General features: G+C 38.8%; 1 protein-coding gene across 4 annotated transcripts in view; it reads left to right on the top strand.

Annotated features, from left to right (window-relative positions):
* Positions 1–5,657: 5,657 nt before the first annotated feature.
* Positions 5,658–27,341, top strand: part of LOC132823904 (guanine nucleotide-binding protein G(q) subunit alpha) — a 211,835-nt gene continuing 190,151 nt past the window's right edge. For all 4 annotated transcript variants that reach the window (XR_009645612.1, XM_060838036.1, XM_060838024.1 and 1 more), the window contains exon 1: positions 5,658–6,321. Coding sequence is in view for 3 of the 4 variants with exons in the window: in XM_060838036.1 (XP_060694019.1) it covers positions 6,186–6,321 (136 nt within the window). In the remaining variant the exon portion in view is untranslated. The remainder of the gene's footprint in view (positions 6,322–27,341) is intronic.

The raw sequence follows: 27,341 nt of genomic DNA, 5'->3' as shown, positions 1-27,341 counted from the left end.
ACAGTCTCTTCTGCCTGCATAAACATTCCTGTTTTACTGGATCACCACAACTAGTTAGTATCCTTGACAACAAATGGTCTGATATAATTTAAAAAGTAACAAATGAAAGGCAGAATAAAATAATCAGTACTGTGAATTGCTATAAAAAGTTGGGGGGGGGGGGGGAAGTAATATTATTTTTGCAAAATTTCAAAATCCTGATAAACATTCCCACATGTGGAGGTGGGGAAATGGGGGCTGCAGAGAAGAAGGCATGTGTGGAAGCAGGGCACAGCAACCTATTTGGTGAATCCAAAGTCTTAAACTTAGTTGTATTCAGTTTCATAAGTCACAGATTCCATGCCAGATGCAGGCTCACGTGGTCATAATATCTCTGAAAGAATAAAAAAACATGCTCATATATAACATCTTCACAATGTTAGTACAGTCCAACATGCTTGAAGGCCTTCAAAGTACTTTTGTTGAAGTACAGTCAGTGACGTAGTGTAGGAAGTATAGCAGCTAATATCTGGATGGCAAGATCCCACAAATACCTGCTGTGACATCATCTACCAATATAATTGCCAAATATACACTGAACGCATCCTTTCTTCACTTCTCTTGACCTATCCACTACACCATGTTGTCAGATTGGTAGTTCAATATTCAGTCTTAAATTAACTGCAAGTTATTCAAGCTGAACTTTGCAAACACTGAAACCATTGTCTTTGGACTTCAATATAAAGTAGATTAGATTACTTACAGTGTGGAAACAGGCCCTTCGCCCCAACAAGTCCATACCGATCCTCTGAAGAGTAATCCACCCAGACCCATTCCTCTACATTTACCCCTTCACCTAACACTATGGGCAATTTAGTATGGCCAATTCACCTAACCTGCACATTTTGGACCGTGGGAGGAAACCGGAGCAACCAGTAATTTCAATGTCATTCATTTCAATTAGATCCTATGAATGAACAAAACACTGTCTTATGCTTTACCCCGTAAATCAACAGTTGACACATATCCGTCTCAGGGTATCTGGAAAGACGTGCTAAAGAGAATAAAGTAATTAATATACAAAATGTTAAAGAACCCATGGTAGTGTGGCAGGACAAGAATATTATTGAAATGCATGCTCAAATCACTGCACAACTGATCTGAGTTTAATGGCTTTTACTTTGTAAAGAACGAAAGATAATTACATTGATTATAGGCTGTGCCAAGCAACCATCAGCGGATGATGGTCAAAGTGGAGAAGTGAGTGCAAACATTTACTCTTCATTTATATATAGAATTGAAACAATTCAATCCACCAAAGAATAATTGGCAAAGCTGGGAGACCTGGTGTTATGGCTATGTAGGAAGTGGGAAACTTGTCCCCTTTATTTATTGCAATAGGTTGTTTCTTAGTTGTGTCAGCCTCTTGTTGATTTGTGTTGATGTTTGCTGCATTTGATTCATTTTTAAAAAGTCTATTGGGTTTATGGCTCTTTTCTGTTTTAGTGTTACGACCTGTAAAATACACTAACAGACAAATATTTTATTCTTTTAAAAAGTAATATCTATTCTGATTTAGATTAAAAAATACCTGATTTAGATTATAAAAATTTAAAAAAGGAGTACACAATTCAACTCTTCAAGTCTGGGCTGTCATTCGATAAGATCATCATTATTCCGATTGTAATCTCAAATCTGCATTCTCATCTATCTCTGATAACCTTTCACACTTTTCCTTAACAGGAGTCTATCTACCCCTATCTTAAAAAAATTCAATTCTATTACTGTTTTAGGAAGAGTGTTCCAAAGATGTATAATCTTCTGAGAGAAAATAAATTGCCACCTGTCTTTGCACAGTGATATTATTTTTCTTTTAGTTTGGTGTAATCCCTGACTTTTTGAGTTAACTATTGAAAATGGGTCTGCCCCTTGCAGCTTTTCTTAATCGTTGGAAATATTTATTCTGTCTGTTTTGAAATATCTCATGAAATGTTTGCCATTGTTCTGTTGACTTAGCCTTTAACTTAATTTATCAATTCACTTTAGCCAGCTGTGATTTCATAACCCCCTTCTTTGAATTTTACAAATAGTCTCAGACCCCTCTTTTCTCCCTCTCACACTGAAGGTGAACTGCAATCATACTATGGTCACTGTTTTTTATGGAAACCTTCATTTAATTAATCATCAATTAATCTTATCTCATTGTATGATATCAAGTCTAGTTTGCCTGTCTTTGGTCCACTCCAGAACATGCCGTTTGAAGAAATTATCTGAAATCTGTGAACTTCTTATCTCAACTATCTTTTCTCATCCTACTTTTCCAGTTTAAATGTAGATTAAGATTTCCCATGAGTATCACTGTGCCTTTCTGATAAGTTCTCATAATTTCTTCCTTTATGTTCTATCCTACCATGTGTTACTGATACAGGCCATATACACGATAGAATCCCCAGAGTGTGGAAAGAGGCCATTCTGCCCATTAAGCCTGCACCAATCATCCGAAGAGCATCTCATCCAGACCTAACCCCGCGCCCTATCTCCATAACCCTGCATTTCCCACGACTAATCCATCTGGCTTGCACCACCCCTAGACACTGCAGGCAATTTACCTAACCTACTCATCTTTGAACAGTGGGAGTAAACTGGAGCACCTGACAGAAACTCACATGGACACAGAATAATATGTATACTCCACACAGGGTCACCCACAGCTATGACTGAACCCAATACCTGGCATTGTGAGGCAGCAGTGCCAATTGCTATGTGACCATACTGCCTTTCATCATTTCGACAAGTGGCTTCTTGCTTTTATTATTTCTCATTTCTCACTAATCTGTTCCCACAACTTGGTTTCCTGAATTTAGGTCATCCTTCTCCATTGTGAAAATGCCATCATTAACTAACAGAGCCATCCTCCAACTTTTCCAACTTTCCAATGATTTCTAAAAGTCCTGCAAGCTTCAAGATTCTTGTTCCATTCAATGTCACCTGCATCCATGTGTCTGAAATGGCTACCAGATCACACTTACCCAATTCTATTTGCATTCTCTGTTCATTTGTTAAGATTCAATGCTAAGTACATTCAGATACATAAGTTTTATGTTTTTACTCACTTTGAAAACTCTAGCCTTATTTGTCAGTCAACCCTTAGACTTGTACTCTTTAAGTTTCCTGACATGGTCTGTTTATCATTTTGTCTATTAGTATTTTTCTTTTTGGCTCAATTCTACTATTTGGTTTACCACATCTTCTCAAATTTAATCCCTTGCCCCCTCTGTTTTGTTTAAAATCCTCTCTAATTCTGTAGTTTTGAAGCTAGCAAGAAAACCAGCCCAGTATGGTACAGGTGAAACTGTCCCATTGGTATAGATGCCATCTTCCCCACTACTGGTGAAAATGGTCCACAAACTGGAACCTACTTCTCCCACACTGCTTGTTGAACCACACAGTAAGTTGACAGTGCAGCCTGTTCTTTGCTGCAGAGAACAGTGTCAATTTCCTAACTATGCTGCCCCTTTTTGCCAATATATTCTTTCTTACTGCCCTCTTTTGAATGGCTTCCTGTACCATTGTGCAATGATCAGTTAGCTTATCCATTTTGTAGCTCCCACCCTCATCTAGACAAACTCAGTAAAAAGATATTGACCCTGTCATGCACATCTACACAAAGATTCACATACAAGGAAATATAAGTGAGTTACAAAGTGAAGGGGGATGGGAAGGAATAAGTTAGCAGTAAAAGTCCACAAAAGTCAGTTATATAACAATCTGGTAGATTGATACAGTACGTGATTTCAGATTGGGTTTCAGAGGAGATGGAGATATAACAGTGGGAAACCAGTCTCAAAGTAATATTTTGGGGATGTGGGTTCAGATCTGTTATTTTGAAGATGTAGGTTCAGATCTGACCATGACATGAACTTTGAATTCAATAAAAACCTGTAATTAAAAGGTAAGTCGTCTAATGGTTACATTGTCACTAATCTGGTTCATCAGTGCTCTGTCAGGAAGAAAACCTGCTGTCAGCGTTTGGCCTACATCCAGATCAATTTGCAAGTAATTTGATTCTTAAGTGCCCTCTGAAATTGCCTAGAAAGCCATTCAGTTCAAGGGCAATATTTGCCCAGCTACCTGACACCCATATCCCAGGAAGGAATAAAAAAATGCATGGTGCTTATCATACAATAATTTATCATTGTACTCAACAGTGGTTAATGTTATCACTTGGTGAAATTATGCGATTGCATATATGGACATATTAACAATCGTTACAATGATTGTGCGTGTTTAAGTCTAACTGGTGAATTGTGGATAGGTTACCATCAGGAGCAAGGAGACCTGCTTGCCAATAACGTCGAGTAATTGTGTAACCACAATGGTTTAGAACGAAGAACACCAAGCTCAAGGAAATCGCGATTGTGTCTCAATCAACTCTTCACATGAAATTGTCGTCAAATATGAGTGTTACAAGATAATCTCCAAAACAACTGCACAACTCACAAAAGGGATTTTTTTTCCCTAACACCTATATTAACGTGACCGCATGTTACTAGTTTCGAAAATATAGATCTATTGGGCTGGAAAGTATCTCTTGCATGACACCCACTCTGTGAACACTAAATCTGACGTTAATCGGGGATCTTGTGAAACTGTACAGATTAAAACAGGTTAGCAATGTAAACGGCACTTTGCATCTTGCAGGACAAGTACGCAATACACCCCCAACCTCACAATAAGTCAAGGCTGGCAAGATCGTGCTTAACAGTGTAAATACCAAAACTTTAATATAGAATTATAGTATGGCTACTTATAATAAATAACTTGAGTTTTTGTTAACTTAATCTCAATGTTAAAGTTATGGTTACCGCTACTGCAGCCTTTCGATATTGTAACGTCTTCCCCAAAACATAAAAATGACGAAACGAACACAGCAACAGTATCCATTACTTTTGTGTAGAAATGCGCTTGTGTCATTGAATCTTGTACAAGAAATTATACCATGGTCTTTATTAGTCAATATCAATATGGGATATTCAAACAGATGAAAGTGTAGGTTCACTTAAGAACATTTTGTCATTCTTGAGTAACGTTGGTCTCAGTGTTTCGGGATAAATTTGAATTCGGATAAGGAGTGCCCTCGTGTCAATCCGCGGACATTCTGGTCACTGGAATATGGAACAGGCCATTGGAAACCGTCTACCCTGTCTGAAACCAACATCACATCATAACACTGACTATTTCAATCAGCTCTCAACTACTGTAACATCAAATGATGTTCTATTGATAAACCTCGGCAGGGGAAAAATTATGGCTGAAGATTTGCTACTTGTATTACAGTTTTCTATGCACCGCCAACATAATTCATTTAAACCTCTCTATTTAGTCATAAAATCCGCCCTTTCTCGATTAATTTTATGCAGTGAGACACCATCGTTTCAAATAAAATCAGAGACGAGGAAGCTACATTCTAATATAAAAGTGGCAAAATGTACAATATTGAGGAGGAAGATGAAAATAAAAGAGAAAGCGTTGTCCAACGTCTATATTTTCATTTTGTTGTGCTTTTGTTAAAATAAAAAGTGTTCCCAAGGTGTGTGCAATGCATGTAATTTTGCAGTTGTATTCCCTGCTCCCAGTCAGAGGTAGGGAGCTGCTATCCGCCATTTTCGCTCCAGTTTACCACGCCCGTGGATCTAGCGGAAAGCGGTAGCAGCAGCAAGCTGTCTCTGTCCCTCTGCTCGTTTTCGGAAACTAGCTGCGGACGTTGAGAGAGGAAAGTGCTCGTGGTGAACGGGCCAACAATCGGGCGATTTTATGTCAGTGTCTATGTGAGAGAGAGAGAGAGGGGGGGCAAAACAAGAGCAGTGAAAAGAGGTTGCCGCAGGATATCGTTACATCCCTTTACAGAGCGTGAGGACAACATCGAGAGAGAGAGATCAGAGACCCTCCCCTGGCCAGCTCTGGATTGCAAAAGAATCAGCGTCAGACCTTCTCTCTCTCTCTCACGGCTCGTGCCTTCTCTTGGAGAGGAAACAGAAATTGATCGTCTTTCTTCACCATTCCACCCCCTCAGCTCTTCTGAAACTCCAAGTGATTTCTCCATGTTTAGTCAGACCGTGGAATACTGAGAGGAGAGCCCCCCACCCTCCCACCAGCTCCAAGCACACACAGGTCGCGGAGAAAGACACTCCACACCAGTCGGCTACATGACTCTCGACTCCATCATGGCGTGCTGCCTTAGCGAAGAGGCGAAAGAAGCCAAAAGGATCAACGCGGAGATCGAAAGGCAGCTCCGGAGAGACAAGCGGGATGCACGGCGAGAGCTCAAATTACTGCTGCTCGGTGAGTCTTACAGATGCAGAGGACGCGGGGTTTGTTTATGGGAGGCGGGGGGAGCTGGAAGGAGAGTGAAGGGTGCTTTAAAATAAAGTTCATATTCAGTAAAAATGGAAATAATTTACATTTTTAAAACATTCCACAACCGCCGCCCCCCCCCCCCCCCAACGGGAATGCAACAGACTGTGTTGGTGCCGCTTCTCTGAGTGAATCGGATATGTATGAGGTACAGTGTTGTTAACCTGTCACTTGTGCGTGTTTATTTATTTACTCTTAATTTGGTAAGAGTTGTTTGTAATGGAAATTAATTTTGCCGACGTTGTTTTCAGTTCTGGATGCGTAACCCAGAATAGGAGGCAGCTGATGTTATTCTTTCGTAACTAGTGTCTTGTAGGCGAAAATAGCTGGCCTATTTGCAATAATAGCTTGTAGTGATGGTCAGCATTGTTCAAATGTAGCCATTTTACAAAACGATAGTAGTCGGAACATGTTTGGTCAATTTTTGTGATCTGGATGTAGATGAGTTTTGCACTATGCTGATGTTACTGGAATCTTGTAAAAATTAAACCCGCCTCTCTCCATTCTGAGCAGTTTGTACATTGCTACGTCGAAAGGAAATGAACATATACTTAGTATGTAACTTATGCATTCATTATTGTGAAAATTGTCCTGAAGCATTGCTTATGCAGGAAAACGCATAATATTCTCAAAACACTGGTCGACATAAACGGGTGAGATTTTAAAGTTGTGTGTGGTTGAACATAATGTGCTCAACCAAATAAGTTTGAATAACATAAATGTTGTACAGTTACTGTATGTAAACTAAACTATTACCACAAGTCATATCGTAAATTAGCATATGGTTTTTGTACAATTTTAGATTACAAAACACAGTTAGTTAGTAAACATCACATTTGGACAGTAATAGGTACTTTTGGCAATGTTTATTTCCTTCTAAATTATTAGAACAGCATTTCAAAAACTGGAGATTCCTAAACTCTTCCATGTAGTGTTTTAATTTTGAGGAACAAGAATGATGAACAGAATGCAGCTAGAACAAGCCTTTTTACAGTTAAGTCAAAGTGGAGAAGTGCTTTTCGAGTTAACTGTTCCAAGTGCTTTCTGAAAAATGTGTGTTAGATAAGAAGCATGTTATTGTGTCTCTGATTATATGATTAGATGGATTGCATGATCACATTCAGACAGAGGCAGCAATTCTATTACACCAATGTAAAATTTTGTCAGAGGAGAAAAAACTGCAAATTGTCAAATCAGAGAAGACCAATGAATAATAGCCTCATTAAGGATGGAAGCATTCCTTTTAATGAAAATATGAAAAACTTTAATGTTTGGAGAAAGATATTTAGTGATACGTATTGTTTTTGACTCCATTATATTAATTGGTGCATGTATTCTTGTTTTTGAACTGGAAGTGTTATTGATCATTTTATGGCAAGAATTCCTCAGTATGCTGCAAAGAAATAGTATATTATGAGCTCTACCTTTGCATCCAAAAGGTACATTTGTTAGTTCCTTTTAAGTAGTGACATGAGTCCAGGTCAAATTAGATTTCTTATCTGTTTGGCGTACAGTTTAACTCTATTTGTATACGGAAGCATTCTTGTATCATTAAACTCTTCATCTGTATGTATTCAAGCTTGTCATAACTGTTCATGAATTGAAATCAGTATATAACATTACCCTACTGTTTAAGACTTGCACTTGCTACACATGTTATTGAGATCTGACAGATCAAATTTTGTTTAAATATCTGTTCAGTAAAGTAAAAGTTATTAATCCATGAAAGGTTTATGTATCAAGATCGAACTCATAATGTGTTCCTGGAGTCATAATCTCCAATATGTTGATGTAAGAGTAATAGAGAAAAACATGTGGGAGAAGTATCTGTACAAGCTACCTGAGTTGTTATTTTGACATGACCCATTTAAGTCTTGTTTCTATGTGACATATTGAGTCTTAACTTGTTACAAAAATATTTTTCTGCACTCTGATTTAATATGGATTTGTTTTGTATTATGGTGGGTTACATCATTACACCACAATAGATCTTAAAAACCACTAACTGCAGCAGTGTTAGGTTATAAGGTTAAAGTAGGGGAATGCAGATAACACAATTAAAGATTCTAGTGTGGCATTCACAGTGACAATACCTGGCACCTGAGTTGTACTTCTGGCTGCTTTAATGTGAGTGTGAAATATTATTTGTGTTGAGATATTGACTGACAGATCTTGCAGCTGGAGTGTAGGAGTTGCTGAACATAATTTGTTAGATTAATATTAATAGTGCTGTGTTATTAATAATGTGTGGGTTAATAATGTTAACCCTCTGAAGCAGACCCTCAATGAGATAAATGCAATTGATTTTGTCTCTGTTTTCCTATTGATGTTTGCCAGGTAATGGCGATCTTTTAGACTTTTTAATTGTTTACCGTGGCAACCTACTTAGTCCATGTGAAAAATATATTATACTTCTGAAATAATGAAATTCTGAAATATGTGACCCTGTGGAAGGGCCAATGTTAGGTGTGAGCAGCTTCTTTTAATAAGCACAGTCTTAATCCAGTTATTAAAAATATGACTTTAACATCATCAGGTGCACCTTGCCTCATAAGGCAACTCCTGCTGAGGACCAATCCATGCTTTATAATTTTGTAGTACTTATAGTCAATGTGTTCTTCTGAATTATTCATGGTCTTTTTAGCCACCTGCAGCCAGGTTCAACAATTAGACTTGAGGTGTCAGAGCAGGAAACACTTACTTCACATTTTAGTGGAAAAATCTTGAAAACCCATCAACATTACAATTACCTCCAAACGTAATAAGGGCAGGATTTCCCACATGTCCTCACCTTCCACCCCACTAGTCTCTGCACTCAATATATATCATCCTCAAACACTTCTGCTAACACCAACTAGACCCCACCACTAAGAACATCTTCACCTCCCATCCCTCTCTGTCTTCTGCAAGGACCATTCCCATTGTCACTCCTTGGTTCATGCCACTCCTTGGTTTGTGCCAGCATTGAGTTTTCCAGTTTCAAATAATCTTCCCATAATCCCTTCCTCTCCAGCCATCCCCAATCCCCCACCCCCAATTTAATTCCTATTACCAACCCATCCTTCCAGCTACCAACTGAATACATACCTCCCAACGATCAACCAGGTCGGTCGCACCACCTATGTTCACAATCACTACCTCATCATTCCGACCTTCTCCCCACTCCGCCTTTATCTGCAGCTCTCATTACCCCCAGCTCCATTCCTGAAATGTCGATTTGTCCACATCCAGCTGCTGCCTGGTTTGTTGTGTTCCTAATTGTTAAAAAGGAAAGCAAATTGTTGGATGCATAATGAATGTCATAACATACAAGGTATAAAGAAAAAAAAAGCTTGCAATTATATCATGCCTTTCATGAGCTCTTTGTTCCAAACCACTTGACAGATAATTAAAAATTTTGAAGTGAACTGTTGCAGGAAATGTTGAAACCAAGCCACACCAAGGAACATCTCACAAATAGTATTGTAACAATGACTAAGTAACCTGTTCTAATGTAGTTAGTTGAACATAGTGCAAGAAAACCATCAATGTAGTACATTGATCTTTTATGTCCAGTTGAGAGGACAGACTGACTGCAACGATGTCTGATTTGAAAGTGGCTGGATCATGTGCATAGGTGTCTGCAATCGGATTAATCTTGGAATTTTTTGATTCAGTTGCAAGTTTTACACCTGTCCTTGTTCAGTGTGCAGCTTGGTTTTGGCACAAGAGGGATGCTGCTTTAGGTCTATTTACCACCCAAAGAAAAGGTTGAGAAGGAATATAATACTTGTTAAAATTACAAAGATTATGGAGAAGTTTGATTTGTCGATTTTTTTTTTCTGCACAAATGTTTTGCACTAGGCCAGACCACTCAAAACGTTGTTGAGCAGGCAAGCCAGACCATAACTTTGCAATTTGTTTCAGTATGTGTACCGTTCAAAGTTTGTGAGAAGATTTGTAGCTCGAGAGCTCGTTGTTGTGGTTCTGTTCGCTGAGCTGTGTACTGTGAAAATTACCTAGAGTAAGTTACCTAGGTTGCCTACTAGGTTTTAAAAACAGCCAGAAATTTATTAACAAAGAACAAATTTATTAACAGTGAAGTGCAAAGAGCCGAATAAAGAACCCCTACCAAACTTCATCTATCCAAACTAGACTTAATTATGCTGTTCTGAATATATACAACAGTCTCAATAAGCAAATCCCATTTAAAAAAATAAGTTTTTTTAAAAAAAAGGAACAGATGCTTACAAGTTGAAGTTAGAAGGGCGCAGAGAGAGAATTTGTTTCCACACAGCTCACTGTTCAATTCCCAACTAGGTCTGGGCTGGACTGAACTAAACTAAACTGCTCAGCTAGAGAGTTGACCACTCCCCTTCCATTATACAGGTCACTTCTAAAGCATGATCACTTTGGCCTGAAGTCTCATTTGCTTACATCTAAACAAAAATGCCTCTCATTACCCTTTAATCTCTGTACCAAACCAGACTAATCAGCACTGAGAGCGGTTTATTACCCCACTGAGAAAAACCAAGAACACAGTGTCCTTGAGAAAAGGAACAGCTTTGTGATAATAATATGTCAAAATTATGTGATACATGGAGAAAGGTGCAAATTTGAAACACATTAACAACTGAATGGGCTTAAAGTTTCACTACATAAAAATTCACAATTAAATCATCTTCAAAACTAGTAACACTTCCTTTCCTCTGTTGGTACAGAATCAGAATGCTGGACCAAACCTACAAATCATGTGGTCCCAGAATCCAGAGCCTGTTCACACAGTCCATTGCTGAACTTTTAATTGGTTCTGGGCTGAACTGCTCAGCTAGAGAGCTGACCACTCCCCTTTCATTATACAGGTTACTTCTAAAACATGACCATTTTGGCCTGAAGTCTCATCTGTTTACATATAAACAAAAAGGCCTCTCAGTACCCTTTAATCTCTGTACCAAACCAGTCTAATTGGAACCAGGAGAGTTTTATGACCCCTCTGAAAAAAAAATCAAGGGCACAGTATCATTGAGAAAAGGGACAGCTTTTAGAAAAAAGGGACCAGCTTTGTGATAATGTAAGCACCCATGGTAACATTTCTCAATTAAGGGAAACAATGTAAAGCCGAAATGCAAAATAATTTTTTTCACCATTGGTAAGAATGTGAAACTGGTAGATTTTAGCAAAATCTATCAACACGTGGGATTCTGGTAATGGATAAGGCAGAAAGGCATGAGGTGACTTGCTTATTTGGAGAGCCAGTTCATATACAAAATTTGAGTGGTTTCCATTTGTGCTGCAATAATTCTGTAGTACAGTGGTTAGAAGTGTGCCAGGGAATGTTGTAGGTAGATGAGCTAAATATACTAATTGTTTTCTATCTGAAATGAAAAATTAGTGTTCTGACCAGGTGAAGGTGGGTGAATTAGCTTCCCTCTCTTCTTCCTCCTTGATTCGCCACAAAGTGGAAAGCAATATCTCTCTCTCTTGTAGAAATGTAACTACCCAATATTACTTCTAGAATAAGGAGCCTATTACAAAATTTTCTTGAATGAAAGAGAGCATTTTTATTTTCTGATAATCCTGGGGGAAATAACAAAAACACAAGATGAGCAGAAGTTCAAAAAGTGATGTGTCTAGTTTAAATGGAAGATGAAAGAATTCACATTAAAAGGTGATGGTTATCACCTGAGATCACAGTTTTAATGCTTTGTGTGTTTTGCAGTAGTAAATACTGCAGATCCACTTATGTTTTTGCTGGCTGGAAGTTCTGTCCAATTAGTATTGCCACTGTATTCTTTATCCTTTTTGGGAGGCAAAGCTAGAGAGCTTTCTGTAGTTTTGCAGTCAAAAATTCATCTTCCCTGCTCTTCTGTACAGATGGTTTATGCATTTCAATGTCTGATTTCACTTGTTTCCAAACTTGGTAATTGCATCTTCTGTTCTTCACCTTAAGTAAGTGAAATGTGTATAGGGTACAAATCCACATCGAATAGGGTTTCATCCTGTCTGACTGAGTGGAGAAGTTTCCATGTGTTCTGTTTAAAAATGTTTTTCAGGTTTTGCGTATTATCGTGTCCTGACAAAGGGTCACTGGACTTGAAACTTGAACTCCATTCTCTCTCTGTAGATGCCTCCAAACCTGCTATGCTTCTCCACCCTGTTTTTGTTTGTGTATTTTGCATTGGTTTCACAGAGCTTGGCTAACTTGTGTGAGCAGTTGATAGCTGTGGCCATTTTGAAGGCAGTGTTTTGTTTCTTTTTAAAAGCATTTCAGTCCATGACAGTCCCAAATATTAAAAGCAGATGATGGTATTTGAAAATCAGCAGTTTGTATGTTATCACTATTGTGCCACTGATTACTGTAAGCCTATCATATTCAGTGATTCACAATGTTGGTATTGATCATAAGGTCTGCTGTTTTAGGGGTTTACTTTAGTTGAACTGATTTTCTGTTGCTATGACATAATAAAGTATGGGCATAGTAATCCTGGTTTCTATGGCAGAATTATTGATGTAGTGCTTTATTTTGCAAACATTTGCAAAAATGTTATCAATGCATTATAAAGCTACATGTGTCTGCAAAAGTGTTGTGATGTCAACAATAATCACATTTATATCTTGTGTCTTTAAAAATGTGTTTTTCTAATATATTAAAATATGTAAATAATGAATGCATGATGAATGGTCTTTCTGGCTACAGTTATCTGTCGAGTGGTGATTTGTCATTTCTTCAGCTGTGTTACACAAGTGGACATTCTTGATGTTTGTTTATAAAGTATTCACTAGTAGAATTGAGAGTCTGATTTGAGTAATGATGTTCATTGACCAGTTGATTTATGATCCCTTTTGGGTGCAGTGAATGTGATTATAGTGTCCATAGTATTAATGCTAGCTTAGGTCATGTGTGTCCTGGATAAGGATTTTTTTGATTTACGTGGTATAGGACCAAATGATATTGATTTTCACAGTTGTTTTTGAATAGTTTTATCCCAACTTGGCGTGAACTTATTAAACATGCTTGGGTTTTGAACTGATTGTAAGTGATAATTTTGAATAAAATCTAAAGGGAATGCAAGATCATGTACAATTACATTTTTTTTGAGCATTCTATTGACAGAACCTGAACTATTTTGAAATAACATGAGAGGGATGATAAAATGCTCAACATTTATTTCATTTTTGATGAGTAATTACTATTATATGGGTAAAGAAATCTCAGTTTTTGATGGTCTTGGTTGAAAGAGTAGTGTTGACCAGGACACCAGGAAAATTCTATACCCTTAATTGTTCCGTGGAATATATTTTACAGCCAGATGAATTTCTGTGACACAGACTGGGCCTTATCTGGAAGATGATATTTCTAACAGTGGCATTACAGCAACAACCTTCAATTCTATCGACTGCAAAATGATATGAATTGCTTAAGTGAGTCGGCAAAGATGTAGCAACTAGAGTATAACTTGGGAAAAATGGGCCTATTATCTGAATGAAAAGAGAGTGCAGAGCTCTCACTTGCAGAGGGATGTGAGTATTTTAATGCACTTATCAGACAATGTTTAAATTAGATACAGCAGATTACCAAGAAAGTAAATTGTATGTTGTTACTTATTCTAAGGGTAGATTAGATTAGATTAGACTTACAGTGTGGAAACAGGCCCTTCGGCCCAACAAGTCCACACCGACTCGCCGAAGCGCAACCCACCCATACCCCTACATATACCCCTTACCTAACACTACGGGCAATTTTAGCACGACCAATTCACCTGACCCGCACATCTTTGGACTGTGGGAGGAAACCGGAGCACCCGGAGGAAACCCACGCAGACACGGGGAGAATGTGCAAACTCCACACAGTCAGTCGCCTGAGGCGGGAATTGAACCCAGGTCCCTGGCGCTGTGAGGCAGCAGTGCTAACCACTGTGCCACCGTGCCGCCCTAAATGGAATATAAAAGTAGGAAAATTATGCTTCAGTTTGACTGGACACAACTAAGACTGCATCTGGTGTAATGTATTCAGCATTGGTCACCTTATTTAATAAGGGATAGAAATGCATTGGAGGCAATTCAAAGAAGGGTTACCAGACTAATAGCTGGGATGAGGAGCTGTGTTAGAAAGAAGGGTTGGATAGGCTAGATTTGATTCTGCTGGAGTTTAGAAGAGTAAGAGGTGACTTGATTGAAAATGCAACATCTTGAGGATCTTCAGAGTAGATGTGGAGAGATATTTTCCCTTTTTATGGTAAGGGTTACTGTTTACAATCATGAGTTGCCCATTTAGGACAAATGCAGTGACTTTTGTTTTTTTGGAAATGGTTGAGTCTTTGAAAGTACTGCCCTGGAAAGGCAGTGGAAACAGAAACATTGAATTTTCTTTTGAGGCAGAAATGCACAGTTTCTTATTAAACAAGAGGGTAAAAAAATTAGAGTAGGCAGGAATGTGAATTTATAGTTGCAATCATATCAACCTGATCTTATTGAATAATGGAGCAGGCTTGAGGGGCTGAATGTCCTACCGTAAGCTCTAATTTGTATGGTTGTACATTCATGCATATGTGAAAGTCCCTGGCAAGCTCAGTGTTTTTGTCCATCTTTAATTGCCATTGTAAAAGTTTGTATGTCCATTCAATATTCTAACAATAGTAGAGTAGAAACTGTTAAGAAACCAGCTGGTGCACGTGTTCAGGCTTCTGTACCTTCTCCCCGATGGTAGAGATTGTACAAAAATCCTACCCAGACTCTCTCCCAACCTTGTAATCTTGCCTTCCCCATGGCCAATCTAACCTGCAGTCTTGAACTTCTGCAGTCTGTCTGATTGTAGGTATACTACAATGCTGTCAGGAAGGGATTTCCAGGATAGTCACAAAGCAACAGATGATCTAGTTTCAAGTTAGCTTGGTGGTTGACTTGTGGGGAAGATTCCAAGTGTTTGTGTTCCTGTACATCTTCTGCCCTTTTCTTCTGGGTAGTCAAAGTCACAGGATTGGAAGGTGCTATCAGAGAAGCCTTGATGATTGTTTCTATGCATATTTTCGGTGGTACACAATGGAAAACACAATGTTGCATCAGAAATGGATTGTATGTTTAAGCTGGTGAATAGGTACCGATCATGTAGAATGCTTTGTAGTAAATAGTGTCAAACTGTTTGAATACAACACTGCAACCATATTCATCTAGTCAAATGAAGAATATTCCTACAGGACACAAATGATCATGTTGATGTTGGACAGACTTCTAATTGTCTAGTTATCATTGCAATGTGTTATTCTTAAACTGTTCCCATCATTTGTTACCTGGATACATTTTCGTCAAGAGTCTTCTCATTCTCTGCAGTCACCAAGGTAAAATGTAGCAGTTCATCATAGGCATGGCTGACTTTCACATATTTTGTCATTCTCCTTGAGAAGGCATTCTTGCCTTAGGCCTGCTTATGCAATTCTTCCCACCTGAAGAGTGTTTTTTAACTCCTTGCATACTGTTATCACAAATAACGTAAGGCATCTGGATATTCTTGTATGTGATCTCTTGTTCCTACAAATGAAATGTACTAATTGGTGCAAGCTGAGATTTGGAAATTAAACAATTAAACTATGGCCACTCATAGACTTTGTAATGTCCAAATTCCCTCCTTATCTTTCAGATTGTTTGACAGATTTTACGGTTTGTGATTATTGTGTAGTTTTTCAGTCAGATTTAGCTGTATTTGCATGAATTTCATGTGTCTTTTGGCCGAGTCTGAGGTGCTTTGTTTTTTTTTGGGGGGGGGGGGGGTGGAGTGGTTTGTTAGTGCAAGATCTAGTCAGATTTCTTACTGTACCTTGCCAAACCTACATCATTAACTACTTGTTACACCCCTAACACATTACACCCATATTTTATAACAAGCTTGTCGCTCACCAGATATCTCTGAATTCATCAGCAAGATTTGCACCTTTTTAAAACCTGTTGTGCAACTAGACAAGCACAGTCAGTCCAGAGCTGCCCTGCATGGTTGCTGACAATTGCCTTGGACATGGCAGATGGGCATAATTTGGTACCCTGCTTTGAGACCCCGAGGTCCCGCTGACAAGTGGTGCCCATGTTGGACTTGCTTTTCCCTTTGAAAACCACAGTGGAGGCCACAATACCAGACTCTGACTACTGGTCTGAAGTTGTCACTACAGTTATCTGGTAAAATATCCAGCACTTTAGAAGAGGTTCACTGTCCTTCTCCAGTCTTCGAGAATATGTTTCACCATCTTCTCTTTGATACCTCACATTCATAGAGATCATAGGATCCATACAGTGTGGAAGCTGGCCATTTGGTCTATCCAGTCTGCACTGAACCTCCAAAAAAAAATCACACTCAGACCCCAGGGTTCTTGGAGGCTGGCAAATGTTGATGACAATGTCCATGGATGTGAGGTACCTAAGGCTGGTGCCGATGGACCATGCCCTGAGATGTTAGTGCCAATTTCCAACAGAAATGCAATTTTGAACAAGTGGCAAGCTGAATCTGCCAGGTTTCTTTGCATTTTCCTGATATTGAACTTGTTTGGAAAAATGGGATGCTGAATATTAAAGAAGTGAGTTGTGCTGTTAAGAAGGTGTCAGTTGTCAAGTTACCGCTGTCTAGTAAGAATCTCACCATGCAACTTGTTCAAAGCATAAAAGGTAGACCAAGGTGGGCCTCACAGTTACTTTGCTGCCTGATTCTTCCACACATCTTGTCATGGCCTACATCACAGTGATCCTTGTAAGATCCAATGACATCCTTTATGCTTACAATGACAAAATGGAACTTACTTTCATTAAAGTGTGTTTGATTCCAAAAAAAAAGCAAAATTTCTGTACAGTACGACAGCTCAGAGTTCTTTGCAACCTATTTGCTATTAAAACCAGACAAGTGGCACATTGTTAATTTCTGAACCAGTTGAATGCTGATTTGAATAAATCTTAGTTTGGGTGATAGTTTCCTGGGGATCTGTTGCTATGACTGGCTAGCTGACCTTCTTCTTGCCACATTCAAGAAAGTTCTTTTCTATGGTTAGCATTGCTGTTTCACAGCGCCAGGGTGGCTGGCCGAATGGAATTTGCACGTTCTCCCTGTGTCTGTATGGGTTCCTTCAGGTGCTTTGATTTCCTCCCACAGTCAAAAGATGTGCAGGTTAGATTGGCCATGGGGAAGGCAAGATTACAAGGTTGGGAGAGAGTCTGGGTAGGATTTTTGTACAATCTCTACCATCGGGGAGAAGGTACAGAAGCCTGAACACGTGCACCAGCTGGTTTCTTAACAGTTTCTACTCTACTGTTGTTAGAATATTGAATGGACATACACTGTTGAATGTTAAGGGTTTGTATGTGTTTTTGTTTTTGTCGCTGTTTACCTATTATTTACTATCTATGTTATTTAACTATGTGATCTGCCTGTATTGCTCACAAGACAAAGCTTTTCAATTTGCCTTGGTACACGTGACAATAAATTCAATTCAATTCATGTCTTTTGAGCATTGGTATGGACTCGATGGGTTGAATGGCCTGTCTTCACACTGTAGGGATTCTCTGACCCTTGAGCCATACAACTACCAAGTTTATCACCAGAAGAGTGAATTTAGCATTGGCATCTAGGTAAGGTTCTCATTGACTACCTCATTATCAACATCCTCTGGGTTACCATTACTGGAAACTGAAGTGAGCTAGCCATAAATATATTGCGGCTACAAGAGTAAGTCAGTGGTGAGGACTTTTGAAGTGCATAACTTGTCTAGTGTCTTCCCAAGCCTGTTTACCATCAACAACGTATATGTCAGGAATGCGATGGAACACTCCCCACTTGCCTGGGTGAGTGCAGCTCTAACATTATTCAAGGAGCTTGGCATCCTTCAGGGCAAGCAGTTGAGGTTAATCAGACTGGTCCCCAATCCAATGCCTTTCACCTTCATGCCCTTCACCACTATGTGTAACATCTACAAAATGCACTGCACTTCATCACCAAGGCTTCTCCGACAGCATCTTCCAGACTTGTGACCTGTTCTACTTAAGAGGATAAAGACAGCAGGTACATGGGAACACAACAACTTAGTTCCTGTCCAAGGCGCACACCATCCTGACTTGAATGTATGTCACACCTACCCCTGTCACTGGGTCACAATCCTGGAACTCCATTGTTATGGTATCATGGTTCCGAACCTAGTCAAGGAGCGCAGCAATTCAAGAAGGGTACTCATCATCACCTTTTGAAGTGCAGTTAGGGATGGGGAATAACTGCTTTCCTCACTAATGAATTCCAAATCTTATGAATAAAAAAGAAAATAATACTTGGTCTCTGGCATTATAGGGCTCACTTCAAGAGAATAATGTGCATTGGTGCTTCCTTCCTGCTCCGAAGTTGAAGCTACAAATGTATCCCTCATAGCTCCAATGCTCACTCCCAAGCCCTGCATTATTAGTACTACAGCCAGAATCTGAACATTCTTTATAAGTGATTAAATTACCAGCCAAAGTTACAATTTTGAAATTTATAAGATTATGATGTTTTGGGACACTCCAAATTTGGAGTAAATGAAAAGGCTTATGTGCTCAGTTTTGAAGTCCGTCCAACAGTTACTTTGGATGGTTTGATTGTTAGAGGTCATCGAAGCACATTAGTGTTTTATGAGAAGGTGCAAGCTATTTATGCTCGGATATTATGGTAGGCATCTATTCCTTGACGTTGGTAGACTGAGTTTTCCAGAATTGCAAGATGACATCGGTTGTGTGCAGTTATGCTATCTGGGTGTTTTTAGGATGTGAAGAGAGGTGAGGTTGAGTATAGCTGTTTACAATTTCTACCTTGATACAAAGTATTTCATGTCGCTGTGGAAGAGGGCAGATTAAGCCTCTTTTGAGATCGGCTTACAAGCTTCCCTACAATAATACAGACAAAAAGTGGTTCCATGTTGTTGGAGAGAGAAAAGACCACTTGGCTTTGTGAGCTACCACAGCTGAAGTAAAAGGCAGATTGCATCATTTTGAAGCACATCCTGCAGCCATCAAGGGATTCTGAAAGATTGGTCCTGCATGGCCAGTGGGAAGCAGAATTATTAGAACAGGCATAAATTAAACATGAACATTTAAACAGCCTCTCAAAAAGTTGAGAAAATTGTGTGGAGTCATCATTCAAAGTTCCTGATTGATGAAATAGGTGGATAGGCATTGGATTCAGGATTGTAATTCAATGGAAAATAAATTCTGTTATAGGTATTAAAGTAGCACATTCCTTTTTGTAGTTTAAAGTATGTTATCTGAAAAATTAAAATAGCATTTCCTCAGTTGACTTGGACCATAACCAGACCTAAGTTGATGAATTCAAGTAATATTTGTGCCACAAGTGTCAGGCAGTGCTTATCTCTAACGAGAGGACCTAACCATTGCCTCTTGAATTTCAGTGGCATTACCATTGCTAAATCCTCCGCTATTAACATCCTGAGGGCTACCATCGGTTCAAATGTGAACTGGACAAGACATGTAAATATTGTAGTGACAAAAGCAGGTCAAAGGCTAGGAAATCTGCAATGAATAACTTGCCTTTGTTTCCCCAGTGGCTGACCAACATGTACATGGCGTATATCAGTCGTGTTTGAGAACACTGACCACTTGTCTGGATGGATGCAGCTCTAACACCACTCAAGCTCAACACAATTTAGGACAAGCCTTCATGGGGTGATAACTAGAATCATTGTTGTAATGTTAGAAACGGAGCAGCCAACAGGCTGTCATGAAGAGCATGTGATCAAGACCAGATTTATTTTAAAGTGTGTTGATGAAAGGATAAACGTGTGGCTATCTTTCCAAGAGAGCAGATGGTGCCTCAGTTTTATGTCTCATTCAAAACATAATTCCTCTATGACAGCTCAACATTTCCTCTGTATTGCTTTTTAGTGTCAGCCTAGATTTTTCTGCTGATGTTTGGGATTCTGGAATGGGACTCAAACTACTAGAGTTCTACCATTTGAACCATGGCTAAACTAAAGGAAACCATTGTTATTCAGAGTTATTGTATTCCTTGTTGGACATGTTTAGTTTCATCAATCTTCAATTAGCTGGAGATGATTTAGCTTATCAGAAACAGAAGAAGAAGGATTGTGTTTTGGGGTACGAGGAGAAATATAGTGCTTCACTTTTTTTTAAATTCACTTAGAGTTTCAAAACACAGCATAATAATGCATTATATATCGCAATTTTATTATTGAAAAAAAAAGATTGTTCTCACGAGATGGTGTGCCCTGGAAGTGGGGTTTGTTGTCTTTACTATTGAGGAACCCATGACCATGAGAGGTAACCAAAGATAAACTGTTACAAGTATCATCTGAGAATTTTCGATTTGATACATCAGTAACAGATGGTTTGTGGTTCAGTAACATTGGAATTATTTAACTGTAGAAATTACATTGTCTTTCTTTCCTCAATTTTTTTCTAGCATGAAAATGTTCAGTGAAAGTTTAAAGTAAGGTGACTTGATTGAAACATGCAAGATCCTGAAATATCTTACAGGGTAGTTGGAGAGGGAAATGTTCTTTTTATGGAAGAATTGAGAACAGGGGACTACAGTTTAGAAATCAGAAGTTGTCCTTAAAAGTTTTTCTCTGTAGATTTTAACTCTTAGAAACTTTCTTTCTGAAAAGGTGGTGATTATTTTTAATGGAGAGGTGATATACCTATTTCCACAATTATGGGGCCTTAATTGGTTAGCTACCATCTCAGTAGCAGGATTTCTCTTGATGCATGATCAGCAGCTCCTTAGGAAATGTTTATTCTACTCTTTTATAAGCAATGACATTTCTGTTAGTATATTGAAACTATTTTTTATATGCAGTAGAGAAAGGTGTGAACATAAAACTAATGTAAGCTTCTAAAACAGTGCTATTTTTCTAGGTGCATCAGTCAGAGGAAAGGGAAAGGGGTGCTGGGTGGGTTAGTCTTCGGAGGGTCGGTGTGGACTGGTTGAGCTGAAGGGCCTGTTTCCACACTGTAGGGAATCTAATCTAATCATAACCTGTATATCGTGAATGTTTTATTATTAAGCTCTGGATTCCAACTAACTTCTTTTAAAAAAAACAGGATAACAATTTCGTTACAGGTATGTGCAATCTAAAACTTACTTTGGAGAAAAGAAATTAAATTTCACCATTTTAAAATTTTGGGTCAGTGTGTGAGGTTCACTGATGGTTGCACACTATTCAGTATAATTAGCAGGCCTTCAGATAAGGAAACAATCCTTCATATGCAGCAGTCAACTTTGGGCTGATGAACGACGAGTCATGTGTCCCATATAAGCTTGCCGGATTCATGTGATAGAAACTAATCTTCTCCAATGATATTCAGCAACATTTATCAATGCTGATTCTTTCAGTATCAATATCCTAACTAGACAAACACTCAAATTCTGAGAGAACTCAAGTTGGGAAGGTGGGGGATTCTGCAACAAATAACTTGCCTCTTGACTCCAGTATATCTGTCCATAATCTACAGTAAGTAATGCAGGAACATTGTTGGATTACATCGAGTTGTTTTGTAAATGCAGCACCAACAACATTCAAGAAGCTTGATGCTATCCAGGACAAAGCAGCTCGCTCGATTTTGCGCCTTCTACATCATCTTAACTTTCTGTTCACCTCTGTCACATTGTAGTAATGGTGTGTACCATATGCAAAATGCTTTGCAGCAATCAAGTGTGCTTCGATAGCACCTTCATACTGTAATCTCAGCCACTTGAAAGGACTATGGCAACAATTGCACAGGAACATCACCACATGCTGGTTGGAACTATATTACTATTCTTTTACAGTATCTGGGTCAAAAATCTTAGAATTCCCTCCCTATTAACTATACTCTGTCAACTGGAATAGTTCAAAAAGAGAGTTCGCCACCCTCTTCTCAACGACAGTTGGTGTTAAGTAATCTTTGCTGGTCTTGTCAGTGGTTCCCATATCCTATAAATAAATTTAATTCTACAGGAGTCCATTTACTGAAAATTGATGCAAAAGGAGTAGTTAGGACTGGTTGTGGGGAGTAATGAGCAAGTATTATTTGAGGGCTTGTAATTATAAATAATCAGGATGGATAGTATGGAATAAAGCACAGATGCAGTTTGGAAGGGAATGGATTTGGGTAGCATGATGGTGTGGTGATACAATATGGTTATTTGTGAGAGATTTTTGGGCAGGTAAATGAAGTGAATAAATTCAAGATGTAGCATTGATGGATATCTCGACTGGTAAAACATTTTGTGGAGTTAATAGGAGTTAGGACAAAGGAAGTGGTTGAGATCAAAGAAAAATGCTTGATATATTCTATTCTGGCTGTAGGGAAAAATTGGAGGTGTTAAAGTTCTGAAATTTGAATCTCTGTCACAGGTCTAACTGTTCCCTAACTGTTGACAAAACTTGATAATGTAATTGACTTACTACAAAATTCAACAGTTTTTGTTTGAAAATTTAATCAACATTTGTTGGAGGTAAGACTTGTATTTCTTGTCTTCCACCTGCTAATATGCATGCAAACTCGATTTGTGTGTTTGCGCTTGCTTGGGTTTTTCATTTTCACTTTTGTGTGTTTACTGACAAAATAACTAACAAATTTAATGATATAAATATTTTCATTTATTTTTTATCAGCTCCAGAATGACTGTGGGTACAATGGGATCCAATGGACCTAGTAGGAATTCATAACTTTTGTGCAGAAGTTATTCATGTCATAGATACCAACTGTTTCACTAAGATGCTGTTCAGATGTCAGTATTTATTGTGACATGTCCTGCCTTAAAAATTTGAGCAGACTTGTGAAAGCTATGTGGTGTGGAGTTTCAAGCCCATGTATGCATTGTTTTGCATTTGAGAGTTAGAGGCAATTGTCAGGGTTTGTACAAGAACAAAATTTTAAAATGGTGAAATTTAATTGCTTTTCTCCAAAGTAAGTTTTAGATTGCATATACCTGTAATGAAACTGTTATCCTGTTTTTAAAAAAAAAGTTAGTTGGAATCCAGAGCTTAATAATAAAATATTCATGATATACAGGTTATGATTAGATTAGATTCCCTACAGTGTGGAAACAGGCCCTTCGGCTCAACCAGTCCACACCGACTCTCTGAAGACTAACCCAGCCAGCACCCCTTTCCATCTGACTGATACACCTAATACTATGGGCAATTTAGCATGGCCAGTTCACCTGACCTGCACATCTTTGGACTGTGGGAGGAAACCGGAGCACCCGGAGGAAACCCACACAGACACTAGGAGAATGTGCAAACTCCACACAGTCATCCGAGGCTGGAATCAAACCTAGGACCCTGGTGCTGAGAGGCAGTGATGCTAACCACTGAGCCATCATGCTGCTATAATGCATGTTTCATTAATGCAAGTTCACTATAATGCAATTGACGAATTGGGGACGCTGTTTCTATGGTGTGAACTTTTTAAAGTTTGTATTGTTTATAACTCTATTCTGGTGCCATTAGTTCAAATGGTGCTGCTATTATGTGATATTCTTATGACAAGGAATTGCAAGTGAATGGAGCTACTATGTTATAGCAGAACTGACTATACGGAATTTTTTTTTTGGAATTGAGCGTTCCAGTTCTTACGGAATATTGACCACCCAGAAAGGCCAATTGTGTATCCATATTTTGCTATTAGCTACTTTATAGATGTCAGTTATCGATATTTTTCACGCAGGGCCTCCTTTTTATCAAGTGCTGTTCATATTGATGCTGATGCAATTTTGCTCTTTTAATTGCACCAACACTTTTTGTCTGAGTTCCTCCAGCATGTTCCAGAAGCACATTTAGTAGTGTGCATTTAAGGAACCTGTACATGTCCAAAACGTCATGGATGCTTTACTTTCTCAGCACTGGAAGAAAGATACAATTGAATATAATTTCAGAAAATCAACATTTTTCATATGATTTCAATTTGAGGAATTTCTTGTTGCCATCAGTAATAATCTCTAAACAATGTTGTTTTATCATGGCTTCTGTTTGGAGAATTGTATTTTTAAAAATTGACTTGTTGAGACATATATTGTGACGCATGTCTGGGATTTGTACCCAAAAGTAGGGACCCACCACTATACCGCAACAGCCATTTATAAACGTCTTGTAGTTTTCCTGTTATATTGATCTTATTCAATACTATGCAATAATTGTCAAATTACGTGACAGTTTAATAATATTTGTTTACTAGATTCACTAGAATACAATGCATCAAGTTTAGACAATGATTTGAAAACACGCTCTCACACTTTTATTACCTTTTTTGTCAATGCCATAAGTAGCTTGAGATGTAATATTTGCACTGCATACATTTTCTGTGATCATACAAGTTTGTTTCATATCTATTTTTTGTTTTCATTTCTCAGAAAGGTAGTACAAAAATGTTGCACTCTTAACTCTGGCATCATCAGTAACTCTCACAAAGATGTAATGAGCAGAAAGGTTCGTGAAGAGGAGCTAAAAAGTGAAAATTAAGTGAATGACAAAAAGTCACAAAATTGATCGTTTTGAGAGAGTAATACATTTGTTGCTATATTTTGCCACGTATATATGTTTCGAATTATGTTCAGAAGGACTGTTTTTAGTTGTAACATGATAAATCTTTTAAAGGAAAAAGATGTTGTGAAGAGTTGCTCTCCAAAGCCCGCAAAACAAAGCAGTAATATAGTATAGAAACTGAAATACAACCTGAAGCTTCCTGATTACAGTTGGGCTTCTTAAGTTGTTTGTCCTTTGAGATAACACCAGGATTGCTATTGTGGGGGAAAAAAACAAAGATGGTCATTGCTAGAAAGTAGCCTTGTTAGCCCCATCAGCTACAGGGAATGGGCCAGAAGGCTCGGCACCATCTATGTTCATTATTGTGGGGTGGTGGCACTCGTGGGTACATGTTTGAATGTTAAGATTGATCAAACAAGTGAATTTTGAATGAATTGCTGGTTTAGGATTTCATCTCTTGTGTTTACACTCCATCTCTGTTACTTACTTTTGAAGGATGCTACACCTTTTGTGTTTATTAATTTGCATGTGGTACAGTGATCCTAGGCGAGCTTTGCAGTGGACTCCACTTCAGTATGAGTGTCCTCCTTGTGCTTCCCTTGCTGTGCGAGTATAGTCCAGACTCAAACTTCCCTTTAGTAAGAGTGTTTTCAGTATTCTGGTTACATGACCAGCCTGATTTATTTGTGCATGTTTTAATCTGGTGTTGATGCTTGGTGTGCTAGCTTTCATAAGCACCTTGTTGTATTTTGTCCTGCCATCTGATTTTCAGAAGTTTATAAAAGCAGCTTGTGTGAAACCACTTAGTGCAATGTCTCGACTGGTATGTGCTTTTGGAAGAGGTCAGTGAATGCACTGCTCCATTGTTTATAATTGGACAGCTCCAGCAGAAGCACCAAGAACAGAACATATGCCTCTAAAGTTGTTGATCCGACCACCCTAGATTTGACACAAACAAATGTCAGGGGCTTTGTGATGTAATAGAGACATCTATCCTGAAATAAGTTACAATGGTTCAGCAGTTGGAAAGTTTGCATGCCCTCGATGGTGCTGAGTCTTCTGGCCCTTTCCCAGTAGCTGATGGGGTTAACAAGGCTACTTTCCAGCAATGACCTTCTTTGTTTTTTTCCCCCCCACTATGTTCTATGATTCCATCCATGATAGCAATCCGGGTATTGCAATCAAATATTGCATGGCTGAGAAGCTGCGATGATTCCAGGAAAATATTGAGGTCTCGAGGGATGTACTTTACGATTTTGTTTGCTGATGAATGTGACCCAGCTGCCAGTTCAGAGCCAAACATCCAACATAGCATGCACCTAATCTCAAATGTGTTTGATAATTACAGCCCTGTGATCACCACAACAAAAATTGAAACAGTGCACAGCCTGTTTCATTAATCTATCAGTAATGGATAAGTTTGATAACCTCTATAGCAGGTGCACTCAAACTGTTTTTATGCATGTGATGAGTGCAAGAATTGCCAAATTTAAATGCAGCCGTTGGAAGTTCTCAGATATCAATATCAGAATGAATAGAAGCAAGTCTGTCTATGAAAGATTCAAAGACAAAACATTTAGTCATATTCATAGAGTCGTAGAGATGTACAGCATGGAAACAGACCCTTCGGTCCAACCTGTCCATGCCGACCAGGTATCCTAACCCAATCTAGTCCCACCTGCCAGCACTCGGCCCATATTCCCTCCAAACCGTTCCTATTTATATCCCCATCCAAATGCCTCTTAAATGTTGCAATTGTACCAGCCTCCATCACTTCCTCTGGCAGTTCATTCCATACCTGTACCGCCCTCTCTGTGAAAAAGTTAAGTCTCTTTTACATCTTTCTCCTCTCATGCTAAACCTATGCCCTCTAGTTCTGGACTCTTCCCCAACCCCAGGAAAAATACTTTGTCTATTTATCCTATCCATGCCCCTCATAATTTTGTAAACCTCTATAAGGTCACCCCTCAGCCTCAGAGGCTCCAGGAAAAACAGCTCTAACCTGTTCAGCATCTCCCTACAGCTCAAATACTCCAACCCTGGCAACATCCTTGTCAATCTTCTCTGAACCCTTTCAAGTTTCACAACATCTTTCCGATGGGAAGGAGACCAGATTTGCACGCAATATTCCAACAGTGGCCTAACCAATGTCCTGTACAGCCGCAACATGACCCCCCCCAACTCCTGTACTCAATACTCTGATCAATAAAAGAAAGCATACCAAATGCTTTCTTCACTATCCTATCTACCTGCGACTCCACTTTCAAGGAGCTATGAATCTGCACTCCAAGGTCTCTTTGTTCAGCAACACTCCCTAGGACCTTACCATTAAGTGGATAAGTCCTGCCAAGTTTTGCTTTCCCAAAATGCAGCACCTCGCTTTTATCTGAACTTAACTCCATCTGCCACTTCTCAGCACATTGGCCCATCTGGTCAAGATCCTGTTGTAATCTGAGGTAACCCTCTTCG

This window comes from Hemiscyllium ocellatum, chromosome 2 (genome assembly GCF_020745735.1).
Source record: "Hemiscyllium ocellatum isolate sHemOce1 chromosome 2, sHemOce1.pat.X.cur, whole genome shotgun sequence".
Classification (NCBI taxonomy): domain Eukaryota; kingdom Metazoa; phylum Chordata; class Chondrichthyes; order Orectolobiformes; family Hemiscylliidae; genus Hemiscyllium; species Hemiscyllium ocellatum.
This window is presented reverse-complemented; position numbering and strand designations above follow the sequence as displayed.